The 18,389-nt window shown below is 39.9% G+C and overlaps 1 protein-coding gene across 1 annotated transcript in view; it reads left to right on the forward strand.

Annotated features, from left to right (window-relative positions):
* INTS8 (integrator complex subunit 8) overlaps positions 1-18,389 on the forward strand; it is a 44,770-nt gene that overhangs the window by 10,213 nt on the left and 16,168 nt on the right. The window contains exons 7-20 of the mRNA XM_019550670.1: positions 403-510; positions 3,555-3,710; positions 4,270-4,370; positions 4,949-5,090; positions 6,155-6,225; positions 7,219-7,394; positions 8,342-8,475; positions 9,978-10,088; positions 11,502-11,703; positions 12,849-12,970; positions 14,053-14,237; positions 15,819-15,852; positions 16,959-17,015; positions 17,117-17,178. Of these exons, the coding sequence (XP_019406215.1) occupies positions 403-510; positions 3,555-3,710; positions 4,270-4,370; positions 4,949-5,090; positions 6,155-6,225; positions 7,219-7,394; positions 8,342-8,475; positions 9,978-10,088; positions 11,502-11,703; positions 12,849-12,970; positions 14,053-14,237; positions 15,819-15,852; positions 16,959-17,015; positions 17,117-17,178 (1,661 nt within the window). The remainder of the gene's footprint in view (positions 1-402; positions 511-3,554; positions 3,711-4,269; positions 4,371-4,948; positions 5,091-6,154; positions 6,226-7,218; positions 7,395-8,341; positions 8,476-9,977; positions 10,089-11,501; positions 11,704-12,848; positions 12,971-14,052; positions 14,238-15,818; positions 15,853-16,958; positions 17,016-17,116; positions 17,179-18,389) is intronic.

An 18,389-nucleotide genomic window follows, 5' to 3' on the forward strand; every position in this document is an offset into this window, starting at 1 on the left:
TACTACAGTATAGTGTAAACATAACTTTTATATGCACTGGGAAACCAAAAAAATTCGTGTGACTCACTTTATTGCAATATTCACTTCATTGCGGTGGTCTGGAACCAAACCCGCAATATCTCCGAGGTATGCCTGTATAGGAAATTATCAGTCCTACTACTTTTGCTACCAGACACGCTGGAAGTTTAACATTCTCTGCTGCAAGAACTTGTAGTCTAGTGCTAGAGAAAACAAATGGAGGATGCAGAATTTTCCTACTACATAAATCAAGCAACTGGGAATAATTTAAAATACCTTTGTAAATAACAATAAATATTCTAGTTTGTTAAATTGAAATGTATTTTGTAAGAGTTCTAAATTGTTTATAATGCCTATTATCTTTTTTAAAAATTATTATTTCAGGTCTGTTATGATTTGGGTGCAGTCTACTTTCAACAGGGTTCTACAAATTCAACCATTTATGAAAATGCCAAGGAAAAATTCTTTAGAACCAAAGAATTGATTTCAAAGGTAAGTTTGCTTATACACTGTGATCAAATATTATGTATCTAGAAGTTAAAACTTCTTGAAAGCCAGCACACCAAACGTAATCTTTAGTTAGTTATTGTGGGCAGATGACCTCTAAAACACAGCCATCACAATATTTAAACTCTCTTTTCAGCAGTGCTTCTCATTTTCTTAAAGCTAAGCAAATGGTCTCCCAGATGTAAGCCCTTCAGTATTCACTTGCTCAAAGACTATAAAAATGAGCACTATATAAATACCTGCAGAGACTTTCCTCCTCTTTCCCACTATAAATGCATACAATCATGTACTTGACTAAAGAATCAGTGGCATGTTGTTTGCCTGCTGATAAATGATTTTGAGCGTCTACAGTGTCATATAGAATTACCTAAGCTAGCTTTTTGAGTGAGGTGAGAAACTGATTATGTGCTTAGTACAGAAGAAACACTATGATTATGAGTCTGTACTGCTTTTGGCACCCGTGGTATCATGACTTTCTGCATGGATTTCATTGTGCTGTGTAGACATACCCTGAGATTACTTTACTTTTCCAAATGTTGGTCATTTTCTGGGTGAACAGAAGATTAAACATCTTTCCGATTCTAGTACTTTGTTCCCTGCTGCAGTAAGCTTCTGGCTTTTTTAAACTCAAAAATCAAACAATATATTTCTTTAGAGGGTGCTTCTTCAAAATGAGCATGTGTAAGCCAAAAGAAAAGTCCAGATATTTTCTTCTATCAAGTCTGACTTCTCTATAAAATAGAGTAGTTTTGCTTGTTGATTTACTCTTCTTTAGAATATAACCTCTATCTAGCTGTGTGTGATTGCACATATTGAGTGAACCCTGAGCTTATGGGGGAAAATAGATGACCTGCAGAATGATCTGATTTAGCAATGAACAGTAATACAGTGTAACCTCATAAATCCAGAATTATCAAAAATCTGCCCCCCCCGCCGTTCCAGGACTAGCCACTGCTTCCCCCTGCCCTCCCAAATCTTGAGGACGAAGCTTGCTGCCGCTGCCATTCACCACGCTGCACTGCCGTTCCACGTGTGGCCGTTGCTCCAGGACTGACCATCTCTATCCCCCTCCCCTGCTCCACGACCAGCCACTGAGCTGGTTTAAAAAATCCAGTATTTTCAAATTTCCAGCAAGTGTTTGGTCCTGAGTGTGCTGGATTTTTGAGGTTATACCAGGGGTTGTCAACTTTGGGTGGTACTTTGAAAGATCCCAAGGGGTGCACATTGGTGAGTGGGAACAGAGTGCTGCCATCCCGCGCTACCGCCTCTCAGGAACTGGACTGGCCAAAGAAGCTCCGATCAGCTGGCCAGACATGGGGGAGAAGTTTGCATGTGATGGCTGCCACCGTACCCCACACTGCCTCTCTGTGCCGTCACCCCTCACCCCCATTCTGCACCTGGCTCTTGCTTCTCTTCTCCCCACCCTGCCACCCCTGCTCCTCGACCAGCCGCTGGGGGTACACTGCTCAAAAAAAGGTTGAAAACCCCTGGGTTATATTGTACTGTAACTGTATTGTCCAGTGGGAGCTGTTTGCTGAAGATTTTTTCTCAATTCAAAATAATTCCTTGTTGTAAGCTCCAGTGAAGGTTTTAAAATGTTTTGTTTTACTGGCTTTTATTAGGATAAGTCCTGTGCTTTCCCAGTTCCCATTATGTCTGTTAGTAGACAAAAAATATCCTCTTAGTCTGTCTGCCTGCAGCACCAAATATTCTGAGGATTGTTTGGTGTTTTGCATATTGCAGCTGAAAAGGTGACAGGGAATTCATAAGCAAATGTCCATCTTATCTGAACCCTTCTGTTTTGTTTGGAGTGTTGAATTAATTCTGGAAAAAGATCGTAACATCTTGGATCTTTTTTTTCAGTATGTTGCTGTATAAGTTCTTTATACTCGCATCGTTTAATCCTACGTTCTCCAGATGCCTGCCTGTCAAGCAAACGTGTCTTCAAAAAGAAATAGGAATGTTTTTTTGGTCATGTTAGGTGGGCCTAGTTAAAGTAACTCTGACATGTTTGGCATTCATAGGGACATACGAAACTATCACTGGAAGGACTTTCTGGGTCACTGAATCCAGTTCCTACTATGACATAACCTTTCATGTAATTTTTCTTTTTTTTTTAAAAAAAAAAAAAAAGGAGAAACAGGTTGTTAAATACTTTTGAATGTGTTCAGCTACTATCTCTTGCCTATTTTATTCAGAAGTTGTATTTAACACAGACAGTGTACGCATGAGCTCGCCCTCTGGTAGTAACTTGGCTATGTAGCACATTCTGTATTGTGTTACTGACCCAATATGTTAGTCTATATACATAAGAAAGATAAACAAAAAGAGGAAATGTGTGAGATCTGGCTTTGTTACTTTCATAGATATTGGAGTTCTTGCAGTTTTCATTTTTTTAAAAATTTTAATGTATAAACATAGGGTACCATTAATTTAGGATGTGAATTATGTATGAGTACAGTAATACAAAATACCCATTCTGCTATTGAATGTTTATCAGTTGTTGTTAATTTAAATTTGGCCCAAATTTTAATATGGTAAGTTCAGTATTTCTTTGGGTCTTATTTTTTTAAGTTTCCATATTTACAATGGGGAGGCCAACCTTTTTGGCAGCAATGCCACAAATTGGCCCCACACCCTCCCTAAGTGCCACTCTAAATTCCCTTTTCCTGCCTGATCTGCTGCTCTGCTTTCTACTCCCCACCTGATCTGCTGCTGTGCTGCCTGTCCTCTCACTGATCTGCTATGTGCCCATGCCATTCGTGGCACCGCTGCTGAAGGCTGGCCATCCCTCTTCCAAAAACTCTTCTCTGTAAACATGAATGCAAATATGAAATAAAGTGAAACCTACCTTCTGTTGTCTAAGCTTGGAGTAAAGTTTAAATGGATACAAATTTAACTGAAACTTTGGAAGTCTTTCCTTTTCAGTGGTTATCAGTAGAAATGTGTGGGGCTCAACACTACTTGGGATTAAGCCCATAATTCATTAAGACAAAGTAGCTAAAACATGATGCACTTTTATTTTACAGATTTCTTCTTCTTCACTTCATTGCACCATAGATGAGAAGAGGTTAGCTGGGTACTGTCAAGCTTGTGGAGTTCTTACAGCATCTTCTGATAATGCATCACAGCAGTCAACTCCTTACAGTCAAATCCATAGCTGTATGAAATCTGGCAACTATCAGGTAGAATACTAGAAAATCACCTTGGAGTTTTATGAATGCACATTCAATAAGCCGAAATGGTGAATTCAGCTGTGGAGCTTTTTTGAGAACGAGTTGACTACTATGTGTAACCCTATTTTTTTTTTTTTTTTATTGATGTAAATTTTATATTGACATGTATTGGCTTTGAATAATCCAAAAAAGCCCCAGCCAGTTAATGCCTAAGATTTGTTAGGGTAATAAAAGAAACAGTACACAAGACTACTAATAATGGGGTGGTTTGCAAAAAAGATGCATAGGTTTTCTTCCAGATCCTGTGCCTCACTTGGATGCGGAAAGAGGAACTTCAGTTCTGCGTGCTTTCATTTCTTCAGCTGTACAACATGTATGACTTCTTCCTTATTAGTTAGTTAAAGCACAACTCTTTCGTAGTCTTTCTGAAGTCTTACATGGGCACGAATTACTTGTACAAATGTTTGACTACTTAGTATGATCAATTCCATTAGGTAGACATTAGGTATGCAAAAATATGCATCCGCTTATTTTTGAGAGAGTACTCTAATTGTGTGTTATATTCCAGGAGCTAGTGAAGATCTTCCTTGAAGATAACTTAACTCTCAGTTTACCTATTCAGTTCAGACACTCAGTGCTGAGAGAACTCTTCCAAAAAGCTCAACAAGGGTAAGACATTCTCACTTGAATGAAATATCATTGCTTTTTAGTTTCAGTGTATTAGTTATGTCTGAAATCATTTGACGTAATTAGCTGGGAGAAAGGTCATGATTTGATTTTCTTTTAAACTGAAATTCTGTTGCAAAATCAACTCTGTGTACATATATCACTATGATCATAAAGGACAGAATTCCTCATCCCTGTTACATTTTTGTATGTGAGGACATCAGTGGAAAGGGAAAAAGGAATAGCTATTGTAACAGCAGAATTGTCACACCTATTTTCTTCCCCCTTCATTAATTGTAACTAGTCTGTAAAGGCCTTGTAAAAACTTTCCTCAAAGCTGCAGCCAGGGTTGAACCCAACTAGGCAAACCATTTAAAAACAGTGGTACTAGAGGAGATGTGGCACTTTTCAGGAATTTTGACAGCAGTCTTAATCTGACTGAGGTCCAGATTACTACTCGGAATACAAATACTCTCTGAGTGGAGTTGGAGAGTTCTATGCTTAAAATATCAGATCTCACCGGGAACCCTACCTTCATATGTCTCAAAGTTCTGTAATCTTTCCCTATTTCGTTTATGCAGGAATGATGCTCTGGATGAAATTTGTTTTAAAGTCTGTGCATGCAACACTGTTTGTGATGTAATGCAGGGTCGAATGATTGACATTCAGTTCAACCAGCTGTTCCTTAAACCTAACAAAGAAAAAATAGATTTTCTTCTTGAGGTAAGAAATGATTGACTTCGGCCTGCAAATAACTGGTAACCTAAAAGTCTGCTTTGTGCATTATTATTTTTGCAAGAAACACCCTAAGATTTCTAAATTTAGAAAAAACTATTCTTTCCTCTATTTTTGAGTTTTCTTTGTGCGTTTTGAGAGCACTTTTTGTGTAAACAGTTTCACTTCTATCACATACACAAGGGCAATTTAAAGTGCATTTCTTGAGACATAACATTGGAGCTGCTGATATTTCCAGTAGGTGGCGGCATGTGTGTTTTTCCTTCAGTTAATTTGTGGGGTATTTTTCTTCTTTTAAATTTTACAGAATTATCCTGGATAATAGGCCCAGAAAGAGCAGTTGTGGGAAGAAGGTATCTCGTCCTCCAAAACCTCTTCAGTAGGCTATGGGGAGAGAAGGAACAGATGGGGAGAACAGTTCAGGTTTCTCCCACTGGTCTTTTAATAGGGTGAAAACAGAAGTAGAGAGATGGCTGAGACTGGGTTTCTTTCTGTACTGTTCTGTAGGACTCAAACAGGAACAGCCAGGATATCTTTCCTCTGACAAACTTTTGTAATAAGCCATGTAAAATATCCCCCAGGTCCAGCTTGCCATCTGCTAAAGTGGATGAAGAGAACAACAAGGACTTGACTCCATAGGGGTGGAGAAAATTGTGGGAGTTGAGGGACCTGTCGGCTTCCCAATAAGGCCAGTTGGAAGCTGAGAAGAAATATAGCTGGAGATCACTCTCAACCTCTCCTTTTATCCTTACTGAGGAGCTGACCTTTCATCTCCTGAGCCAGTAGAGATTAGTGAGGGTGCAAGGTGAAATAATCTCTTTCCTTTTTATACGCAGGATTAAATACTAGCTCTCATCTTCTGTGATTTTTTTTTTTTTTTTCCTCCTGTATTTACTGTATTTGGAGGGTGGCTATACTAGCTGGTTTTCTTCCCCCAGATGAGTGGCATTTGTATATAGTGATCAAAACTTGTGGAAAATGTACAAAATGTGTAACCAGTTGAAAAAGGCATTCCTATTGAAGCTTAATAATTTAATTCTCATTCTTCCTAGGTGTGTTCAAGGTCAATACATTTAGAACATGCTTCAGAATCTTCACAAAGAAAAATGGCAGCTTTTCTCAGGTAAGTACCTGGCATTAGACTACTTGGCCTTTACAGCGCCTAGCTTGTAAAACAGAATGTTTAACTCTTCATGAATTAGCCAAGAAACTAGATTTTTTTTTTTCCATCCATCTCTTGCATACCTCTCAAAATCATTTTCCCCTACTCTCCTCCTCCTTCCCATCCTTATTTTCTCACTACTTTTTTCAAAGTTCTGAGTCCCATCCTTGGCCAAATAAACTTGGATGTGGCCCATTCCAGAAATCATGAATGTAGTTTTGCAACACCTACCAGAGTTATTACAGGGAAATGCCCTACACTGCTCCCTTGAAGGCTGCATAGGTTTCTTCCTTAGCCTGTTAAGACATTGCTGCAGCCAAAACAAAAGATGAATCAGATTCTCTATCAACTTATTGCGCAACTGCTGGGTCTGCCTAAAAGCTATGCATGTTAAATCCTATTAAAAAAATCAGAAACATTCCACACATCTCCATCAAATATTAGCTCCCAAAGGAAACTGAGTTCTTGACCCAGAAGAACAGCAGTTAGCAGGCACAGTACATTTCAAGGCAGGAATTCTTTGGATGTGGTGGAATTAACCAAGCTAATTTAAGTAGAAGCTGGGATTAATACATCTACTGTAAACACATTTGTGCTAGCTGAAGAATTGGGTGACGTACATTCTGTTCCTGTCTGCACTACAAACCCTCCAAGAGAGATGTTGGATAAGTATGTTGTGGTGTTACTGCCTTGATTCCCTATCAACTACAAATATCAAGATGATGTTCAGGAGATAGACTTATTAATATCTCTGCAGTGATTGAATGGGTCCGTGGAAAGCCCTATAAATAAATGACCAATTAGTACATTTTCCACAAAATTGAATCTCATTCAAATCTTTACCTGCAGGTGAAGCAAATATAGACAGTTACTAAAAATGTCATATGCAAGCAGTAAAAATAAGAACTTTATACTAGTTGACCTTCTAATGGATATCTTTTTAAACTTGCTCAGGAATTTGTGTTTGGGTTTGGAGGATCTTCAGCTTGTCTTTATGATTTCTTCTCATGAGCTCTTCATAACGCTCCTGAAAGATGATGAACGGAAGCTGCTCATTGACCAGATGAGGAAAAGGTCCCCTCGAATCAATCTGTGCACCAAACCTGTGACTTCATTTTATGATATCCCAGGTCAGTTTCATAGAGTTCTAATAAAGGAGCACACAGTTGGAAGGGACCTCTTTAATCATAGAGTGCCTTCTTCTCGATCGCAGGCACTTTGTCTTGTAGTTCCCTTTGTTAACTTATTAAGCTCCATCTTAAAAACAGTTAGGTTTTTTTTTTTTCTACTACTTTGGTTGGAATGCTGTTCCAGAGCCACTTCTCTAATGATTAGGACCTTCTGATCTCCTGCATAAATTTACTTCTGGCTGACTTGTTTTTTGTAGCGCTTTTGTGGTAGGTGGGTAGTCTGTGAACTTAAATGTTTCTTCTCTTTCCCTGGTATTTGCTGTTGATAACTATATTAAAGGAGCAATTGCATCATACTGCTGTCAGTTTCTGTTTTGCTAAACATACCAAGCTCTTCTGGTCCCATGTGTGATAGGTTTGCCATTTCCCTCATCAGTCTCACCACTGTCTGGTGTTTTGGCACTGATACTTTTCTGTCTTTTCTAAAAGTACCTCTCCTGATTATGTAATAGGATCATAGCAGCTTTTTAACAGCTACTGTGGCCAGGTAGTGTAGCAAGAGTCACCTTCTCCTTAGGTGTTCTCAGCTGATGAGCTCCTAGTGAATAAAGTTTTATTGTTGTTTCCATGTGCATGACATTCTTCAGTTTCATTCCAGGGTAGTACACACAGAGTCTTTGGCTTGGGAGGGAAAAATGGGAAGCCCTGGCTTATGGGACATTGTAGGGAGCCATTTTATTTGAAGGGTGATAGGGAAGTGACATGGAAAAGTGAAGAAGGGAAATAGAGAAAAATAAGGAGCCCCTGGTGTGAACTAGATGCTCGGTTCACAGGAGAAGCAAAACATGGGATCCCCGAGTGGATTGTGTTCTTAAATTTTGTCTGTGTGCCAAAGGACTTGTATAACAGGTAAATAAAACTGCAGAACTCCCCATCTTTCATGCTAGCATCAGCAAGTGTCAGTATTGGCCAGCTGGAACATCAGCTTATATTATCAATGGATCCTTGGAGGATTCGTCAGATTTTAATTGAGTTACATGGCATGACTTCGGAACGCCAGTTCTGGACAGTTTCTTGCAAGGTAATGTACTTCATGACAGCTGAGAGGACACAGTAAGCTCCTTTTATGGGGTAATGTAATTAGTAATTGGAGGAGGGGGGACTAGCTGTCATAATTATTGAGTTCTCATTGTTGCTCTGCTACAACCGTGCAGTTTGATCTTATGTAACTTGTTTGACTTCCATATCCATCTTCCCTGTCTCATGATGATGTTGATAAGGCATGCATCTAAGAACTCATTTTGTTAAAAAATTCTCTAAGTTCAGAGAATTATTGCCTTTCCCCTCTCCCCCTCCACATTATGCTTGTTACTTGCCTCGCTGAATTAGAATTTTTTTTCAGTATGTAACTGGCTGTAAGATGTAGTCTTTAGTGTTGGTACCAGGTTTTCTGTTGTTGCTTTAAGCATGATGCCTAAAGAAATACCAATTTGTATGCTCTTGGCTTAAATTCCTGAAATTTACTAATAGTCATTAGTAAAAGAATGGGGGCCATCTACTGGAATTAGCAGCATGTAGTTAACTTGTGGAACTTGTTGCCACAGATGGATGCAGAGGCAGATAGTATAACCTTATTCAAAAAAGGGGTTAGAGCAGTGGTTCTCAACCTTTTTATACTTGAGGCACCTCTCATTGGACTTGAGGCACAGACATGATCTCCTCCATAACTTGTGAATTGAGCACACCCATTTTCAAAAACTAATTTATAGATTACAGTGCTTACTTCCTTGTGGAGGAGCCTGGCAATAAAAATGGGGGCTCATCCAGGCAGAGAAAAGCGTGAGCCTGCAGTTATCTGCTTAGTTTATCTGTTTATCTTGTGATACCTCACTTACATTCTTGCATCTCACAGCACCCTTCAAAAGATCTGGCAATACCCCAGGGTGCCCTGGCACCCTGGCTGAGAATCGCTGGGTTAAACAGCTTTATGGAGGACGGGTCAATCGAGAGCTATTAAATGGAATAGTCAGGGGTGTTTCCTCTGATTATCCCTAAACCAGTTATGGTTGATGCCAAGGACGGTATGACAGGGAATGGATTACATTAGATATGCCGTGTACATATACTCTCCCTCCTAAAGCATCTACTATTTGCCACCGTGGGAGCCAGGGTACTTGGGTAGATGGACCATTGGTCTAAGCCAGTATGGCATTTTTATGTTATATAAAGAGTTTCCTAAACTGTCAAGCTAACCTGAAGAGTTAAGGGCATTATTCTTTTGAGCTCTTAAATATTCTGTTGAAGCTTCATGTAGGGAATGTAGGGATTCCTTATATATTTTCTTGTGGTAACTACTACTAATGCATCTACTTGTATGGGAAATCCCCTGCAAATTTATCTGTATAATGGTATTTTTTCTGGATGCAAAGACTAATTTATTTTTTTTTAAAAATCCCAAATGTGTATGTTGAGCTGGAACTTGGTTGTGGCTTTCAGTAAGAATGTCACTAACATTTATAAGTGGCCTGATAGTTCCAAAAAGTCTTTCTGTTTTGAGTTATGTTTAACACATTTTTCTCTTAGTGGGAAGTACCAAATGTTTATGGCAACGTTATCTTAGGAATTAAGGACAATTTGACCAGAGATTTGGTTTACATCCTGATGGCAAAAGGGTTACACTGCAGTGCAATTAAGGTGAGCAAATCATATAGGCACTAATAAGTGCATGTTTTGATGGTTAAGGATAAAAATCATTGTCCCATAAGAACATCCTATTTTCTGGTGAGAGCTGGTTGCAGTATACTTGTTAAGCTGTTCTTTGCTTGAATATTTTACAGTACAGCAATGTATTTTATCTAGTAAACACTGAAAATGGCGCTGTGCTTGGGTGCAATAAGCCTGCAATTTATCCTTTTGTAACCCACAAGAGGAAACGGAATGCTATTTTAAAGGGATATAGCTATACTGTTGTAGTAGTTTTCGGTGTAATTAGAGGGCTTTATTGTACAGGACACTTAGTACATGTTAAATCTGTGCAGTGTTAAAGTTAGAATGTGTTCTGACCAGTCACATGGTAATGTTTATTGCCATCTCTAACATGCACTGCTTACTGATTGTTGGTCCAAGTCCTGGGACCCTGTGGGGCTGTGGGCACCCAGCTTTCAACTTGATGCTAGAGGAACTTGACAAGTGAAAGAACCAGGATCCTTCCTCGTGACCCTTGTGGCTGACCTCATCCCACCTGGACTAGAGGCTTAGTACAGCAGAGGGATTCCTGGTTGATGTCACATATGAGTGAGGGCCAGAAATTGCTCATATTATCTCCCTGAAGCAGCCCAACAAGAGTTGAGCTCATATTACTTAATACAGTGTGGAGATGCGCCTCATGGGAAAAGTCATAACTTTGCTACAATACAAGTGGACTTAGCACACATTCTGCTGCTTGAACATACAGCTACTCTTGTGTTAAGTGCATTTAACAAGCTAAGAATAACTTGAAACATAGTCCTGAGCAAGCCATTTAGTATTACTTTGTCTTCCTACCTCAACAATAAAATAGAAGCAATACTCAACTTACTGGAAAGTTGTAAGGAAGAGTAAATTCATTTATGTGAAGTCTTGCTTTAGACTTACCAAAATATATTAATGATTAATGCAGTAATGTACCTAAGTTTGTTTTATGCCACAGTGCTACAGCTAGCCAAGCCTTTGGCTGTCTGTTTTACCAAATGCGTATTAGATGAAAAAACTGTTCATTGCCTTAAAGCCCCTGGCTTATGAACAACAGGATTAGAGAGCCCTAGAATGTGCCTTGAGTTTTTTGTTTTTTTGGTACATCTTTCTGTGTAAACTTGTTTTGCTTGAACAACTCTAGAATTCTGGTAATTTACACTGTATCACATTGATCTGAAGCTTGTTGACAATATGCAAAGGTTATGTTAAGCAATGCCAACAACCCACAACTGGCATTACATGAGCGCCAAACCTTGAATCGCTAAGCAATATTTCAGTGCTCTTTTTTATGTAAACTTCACATACATTTCTTCACATAAATATGACTAAGTAGAAGTAATGATGTGTTTCTCAGTTGCTATGTTTTTATTACAGGATTTTGTCCATGCAAAGCAGCTTTTTGCTGCTTGCCTGGAGCTTGTGACAGAGTTTTCTCCAAAGCTGCGTCAGGTCATGCTGAATGAAATGCTGCTCTTGGACATTTACACTCATGAAGCAGGAGCAGGAATTTCTGGAGAACGTCCTCCCTCTGATCTGATAAGCAGAGTCCGAGGATATTTGGAAATGAGAGTACCTGGTAAGAATATTGTTGATCAGTCTCTCAGGAGGGGACTGGGGTACAGGCACACAGTAGACTGCCCAAAGGTTGCAAGTTTGAGGCTATAGCAGAAGCATTCACGGCACAGACTGTGGGGTACAGCATGGAGCTGCAGCTCGTGCAGGGAGGGGGAGAGGCATTGCCTGCCATTTGTTGCCTGTACCCCAGGAGGGCATGGGGGGTGCCCCCAGATCTGCACACAGGGTGCAGGCGAGCTGCAGGTGCGGGCTGGGGCCAAACTGGGTTCTTCCCACTGGGGGCTGAGCTGAGCTGTGCTTGGGGCAGGGTGGGTAGCACTACAAGGAGGGGAAGCTAATACAAATTTTACGGTAGCTGCAGCTTTATCTTGGCTAAGTTTGATAGTGTGTGAGAGTTGAGGGAGAAACTATCTCTCCAGAAGGCAGGATGAAGCAAAAGACCAAGTCTGAAAAAGGTACTGTTGTTCTGTATTGTTAGCAAGAACCACTTTGGCAAATGACTGCTGAAAATGGCTGGCTATCATCTGACTCCTGTGAGCCTGACTTTTAAGTACTGGTTATCCAGACCTACAACTGAGGTTGCTGGTGCTCATGTTTGCTACTATAAAATAGATTCTGAGTACAGGCATACCTCGTTTTATTGCGCTTCGCTTTATTGCACTTCGCAGATATTGCGTTTTTTACAAATTTGAAGGTTTGTGGCAACCCTGCTTCGAGCAAGTCTATCGGCACCGTTTTTCCATCGGTTAGCATTTTTTAGCAATGAAGTATTTTTTAATTAAGGTATGTACATTTTTTTTTTAGACATAATGCTATTGCACACTTAATAGACTACAGTATAGTGTAAACATAACTTTTATATGCACTGGGAAACCAAAAAATTCGTGTGACTGGCTTTATTGTGATATTCACTTTATTGTGGTGGTCTGGAACCGAACCCGCAATATCTCCGAGGTATGCCTGTAGTTTTATCCATAGAATTCCTGGTGTTAATGGTAATTAATTCCATGTTTTCCCAGCCACTTGTCATTTTATGCTGAGGGTTTGAGGGAGGGCAGCAGGGAGAAAGGGGCAGTGAGTGGGGGGATGGAATTAATTCAGTGTTAAAAGTCAGTGGGTTAACTTTTAAAAATATATATCTTCTAGATATTCCCCTTCGCCAGGTCATAGCAGAAGAATGTGTTGCCTTCTTGTTAAACTGGAGAGAGAATGAATACTTAACAATGCAAGTTCCTTTACCTCTGGTCCAGACTAATCCTTATGTGAAGGTAATTGATATTCGATCTTAAAGGGGTAAGGTGCCAAAATCTGAGTTTAATTTTTTAAGGACCCTGTTTTTGCAAAGGCATGTCATTACCTCGTTTCTTTCCTGTTTAGTTCTAACTTTAATTATGAATAAAGGAGACCTTCCAATAAACCAAATGTGTTGACATGTAGTACATGTTAAATGTATGGTACAGTTTGGTTGAGGTTCAGTAAGATTAGCCCCAAAGCTGTAAGAATAACTGAGACGAGAGACACAGCTTATAACCCACCTTACCTGGTAACTTGCTAGCAAGCTGGTTTCATGGTTATCTAACATGTGAGACATTAACGATGATCAGTTGGTTCCCTGTAGTTACAGTTGAAGCACAAATTATTTAAGTGGTACACGCAGGGAGTGTGAAGAGTTAAGAATCAGGCCTTAATTCTGTAATGTGTTTAGGGCATTTAGTTTACCTAGTGTAGGTCTCAATTTTTTGCAGTTTTTTTTAGTCATTTGACAGAGTTAAATACTGCCATGCAGTTCAAATGTATTCCATTTGAAGTTTCAAGTTTTAAGTCTATTTGGGTTTTGCAGCAACATTACATGTACTTAAAGTTAGGTTATTAAATTGGAGCAAGATGCTCACATTGTATTCTGTGCTGAAAATTTTTGCTCTGGTCCGATCTGTCCGCTCTGCAGTTCCTCTTCATATTTCTAACCTTGGTTTTTAACTTCAGATTGTGCCTTCTGATTGTTCCATATAGCAGGGATAGTGAAATGCAGCCTGTAGTATTGCAGTGTGACAGGGAAGTGTGTTTGTATCAAGAATGAAGTGTTGTTTACTGGGAACTTCAGTTTTCCTAGGATGCACTACATTATTAAAAATAAAGGTGTTAACAGTCTGATCCCTTTTACTCATGCTTGGTATAGCCTGTAGTAACTTTGCAACTTTGCTAGTTGCAAAGTTTAGTTCCCCGTTTGCTTATGAAGTACGAAGTAAGGCCTAATTAGGTCTTTAACACAAATCTCAAAAGTCCCTATTACACCTTGTTAAAATGCAGAGGAGCTCTAACCCCAGTACTTTTTTTGTTTCATCTTACATAGTTAGGACAGCTCTTGGCTGCTACATGCAAAGAACTTCCAGGGCCCAAGGAAAGTAGACGGACAGCTAAAGACCTTTGGGAAGTGGTTGTGCAGATCTGCAGTGTATCTAACCAGCACAAGCGAGGCAATGATGGTAGAGTAAGCTTAATCAAGCACAGAGAATCTACATTGGGCATTATGTATAGGTAAGTGTCCATGGATTGTTCATCTGGTTAATACCACCAGGCCATTACAACTAATCCAGTTGCTGAATGCAGGCAATTCCTGATTGGAAGACAATTCCAAATATGGAATTGAAAGACTGATTTAAAAAAAAAAATCATCTTTGCATCTCTCAACTGCCCTTGGCAACTTCTAGGTATTGGCATTAATATGGCTTTATTGATTGTTGAATTAAGACTATTCTCAGAAAATAGACTTCAGTGGAGCCAAGAATCACCTTGTCAGTAAAAAAAACTTTTTGTTGGCTTCAGTAGGTTTCAGCATTAGTCAACAAACATCTTCGAATCCAAGGGTTGGCAACCCCCAGCAAGTGTGCCAGAGTGTGACACGTGAAAGCATTTTGCTTGGTGCACGTGCCTTGGGGCAGGCCAGATCTGTGCTGCCACAACAAGGATCAGACTCTTTGCAGCTGCCCTGCCATCTACCCAGAGGCCTACGTACTCACTGCCAGCAGCAAGCCTGGCCAGGGCTCCTTGGTGCAGGGGCTTGCTGTTTCCTGGCTGCCTGCCACAGCCAGCCTGGGCTCTGCTCAGTCCTTTGCCACCTGCCATGGAGCCCAGGCTGCTTGCAACAGGCAGTGTGGAGGCTGCAAGCTGCTGCACCCAGTCAGTCTTGTTACTGGTGGTGGGTACAAGTGTCTCTGGGTGGATGGTGGGGAAAGGGCCACAGCTGTGCTGCTGCTGCTGCTGTAACAAAGATCAGGCCCCTTGCAGCTACCCTGCCATCCGCGCCAGCATTTTGTAAGTCAAGGTTGGGGTGTTTTTGGTACTGTGGCCCAAAACTGTTGCTAACCCCTGTTCTAATCTAGTTAATGCAGAGGTATCACCACTTTTCCCAACTTGAGAGGCTTTTGCAGCTAGTATGAAGTTCAAGGTTGCTTCGAGCTTCTGCTACTCATTGGGGCCTCTAACTTAGGTCAGCCCCTCCATGTTAGAGCTTTGGAATGGTGGCACTTTAAGAACTCCAGGAACTGTTCTTTGGTAACACTTATACTAATTTAATTTATATCTAAAAAGCAGGTTGCTTTGCCTTTTTGTGCAGTTTTGGAATACATAGGCTTGCCCTTTCTTTTAAGTAGCTTTGGTGACATAATTTCTTGAAGCCAGAAGGACAGAGCCTAGTTATATTCTGAGACACTGAACCTGATATGATTATTCTTCTAATTCAGACAGTTAGGGTGGTAGCTGTGCTTTTCATGAAGATTACATGACAAGCTTTACTGGTTGAGAATTTTTTTTTCCAGTAGTATAAGGGGCTACAGAGTACCTTTGTCTATGCAAGGCACCTTCTTCTCACCCTCTGTACAAATAAAAATGAGAAAAATAACTAAATAGTAGTATAACTAAAAACAAAAAAGACATTTGTGAAACTTTTAAAATGGAACAGCTCAATAGTTGTATTGGAATAGAACGTGTATCCTGAATATGCAGAGCTGTAACTGAAAATGTTCCCACCTGTAGAGTCAATCAGGCTAATTGCCTGTGTTCTTTCTAATGGATGATATTATTCTGATTCCTTATGTATGTGTTTGTATCTTTCTTTAGGAGTGAATTACTCTCTTTTATCAAAAAGCTACGGGTAAGTTAAATCATGAGCTTTAAAATCTGTTTGTTTTAGTATTATATTTCACTGGACTTCATTAACCATGAAACTGTGGAAATGTAGATGCTTTGTATGGCATGTGATTTAATTAGAGATTTACCTTGCTAGCCAGTACAAGTTGTGCTGAATTACTTTCTTGTAACTCCACCAGCTTCTAATGTTAGGGATTTTTGGATGGTGACACACAATGTGTTTACCTTGGGGCTTTTACTCCACAATTAAGTTTATACTGGTGTTCACAGCAGGCCCATGACCAGCTCTCTAGAGGAAGCTGCCTGGTCATCACTGTCACTATGCCCTGCCAGTAGGAGCAGGGTAATAAAGAGCTTATTTTGTCCTGTGTAAATGGCTATCCTGGGAATGCATTGATTAGAGCTGCAAGCACATACCTGATATACGCCAGTGCACTGATACTCTTTCCTATGGGTAACTTTATCCTGGAGCAGGGTGACTTACTCTGTTGCAAGGTTGTATGTCATGTGTCTGCTCCACTTTTGCCCACAGTAAAAGTAAATTAGTCAAGATGTGTCACATGTCTTTAGGTTTTGGTCACAGCAGGTTTTTGATAAGCTTGTACCCTAGGTACTGCATGAATCTTCTATTCTTACAAATACAGTTGAGTGAACTTGCTTTTTTCTTCCTTTCAAACCAACTTCCTCTTTCCCTTGAAGGCCTCTATGTGCTGTGTTGTGCAACACAATCTAAGCAGTTTTTGGGGTGAGAAGGTAGCTGCTGTTTGGATTACAGTGAAAACATGCACACATCAGAAGGAAATGTGTTTTATTAATTGAGAACCACAGTTTAGAGACAAATCAGCCAGAGGAGAGGCAAATATACATGATGGCCTAAAATAAAGTTTGTTTACTCAACTACTCAGGATAACATTCCCTTACTTAATGTCTTTCCACACAACTGTTGTGAACAATTTTCTGTGTTGCAAGAGTCCTAACAAAATTATATAAAAGCCCTATGAATGTAGGAATTTTGGCAGTTCCAGAGGTTGAGGAGAAAATGGACTGTTGTGTATTCTTGTAAGTTTGTTTGTTTCTTTCTCTTTTTTTCTCTCTCTTGGTCTCTCATAGGAACCACTGGTTTTGACTACGATATTGTCCCTGTTTGTCAAGCTTCATAATGTTCGGGTGAGTATAGTATCATTACCATCGTTGTCATCCTTCCTTTTTTTTTTTTTAAGTATGTGCTTGCATCTGTAACCTCTGTTGTACTGTCTTTCTCCTCTTAGGAAGACATTGTGAACGATATTGCAGCAGAGCATATTTCTATTTGGCCATCATCTATTCCCAAGTAAGATTAACTCAAGAACAATATTTTCAAATGATAAATTTGTATAGTTGATCTAATTCCAGCTATTGTACATTAATACCTTCTGTTATGAGAAGGTGTTACTGACTCTGATGTCTGATGGGGAGCTTGGATTGTGTGTTTTTTTTGGGGGGGGGGGAGTTATTTTGGTTGGTTGGTTTGCTTGTTTGTTTTTGTTGGGTGTTTTTTTTTTTTTTTGCTTGCAGCTATTTACATCCCTGCTAGAGGTACAAGATACTGAGATTTGTTCGTTATAAAAAAGGAAACTGTTTTTATTTAATCATTTGGTTTGATGTCAGCTCTATGAAATGTTAAGAGTTATCTTGCCAAAATATGGCAAGCGGCAGAGAGGGTAGGGTAAATAATATTGTTGAATATCTATGTAATGTCACCTCTTGAAATAAGCTTGGATTAAATGTATGGTTTAGCTTTTGTTTTGTTAACCTCGGATACCTTATTTCCAGTAAGGTTATCTTCACTGCATAGTTATAATTTTTAAGCTCTTACAGAAGAATAATTAACACCTGGTAGCAACTGTGAAAGGCAGGGTCGGTAGGTGACATCACTCACGGGCAAGGATATGGTGTTTAGCATGCTGGTCTATCTCAGTAAAAACTACACTGCCTCCTAGGATTTTGCAGCAAGGTAGTTGACATGCTTTCATTATCCTATGGTGAAAACACCCACCTCTGCCATTTAACAGAAGCATGCCCTATTTTTCTTGCCAGGTCAGAGTCTTCTAAAAGGTAGTCCTGGTGAGAGTGCTTAGGTAGATAAATCACTGAAAGCCACCACATTACATTGATGTGCCCTGAGCAGGGTCAGAAAATACTTATTTATGTCTTATTATGATACAGTGAAACTACCAGTTAGGCACCAGTGCCTTGTTCTGCTAGGCATTGCACACACAAAGGCATACCCTCAGTGCTAGAGGGCTTCATCGTAGAGCAGGTACTCATGTGGACCATTTTAATCTAGACCAGCCATAGGCGTTTTAATTCTCTCACTATTACTGGTGGAATTTCATAGATTTCAGGGACATTAGGGCTGGAAGAGACCTCAAAGATCATTCAGTGCAGCCTCCTGCCCCAGGGGCAGGAAGTCGGCTGTGGCCAAAGGATCCCAGCAAGATAAGCATCCAAGCATTTCTTGAATGAGTCCAGAGTAGGTGCCTGCACCACTTCTGGAGGGAG

The sequence above is a fragment of the Crocodylus porosus genome, unplaced genomic scaffold (genome assembly GCF_001723895.1).
Source record: "Crocodylus porosus isolate Cpor-Errol unplaced genomic scaffold, CroPor_comp1, whole genome shotgun sequence".
Taxonomy (NCBI): Eukaryota; Metazoa; Chordata; order Crocodylia; family Crocodylidae; genus Crocodylus; species Crocodylus porosus.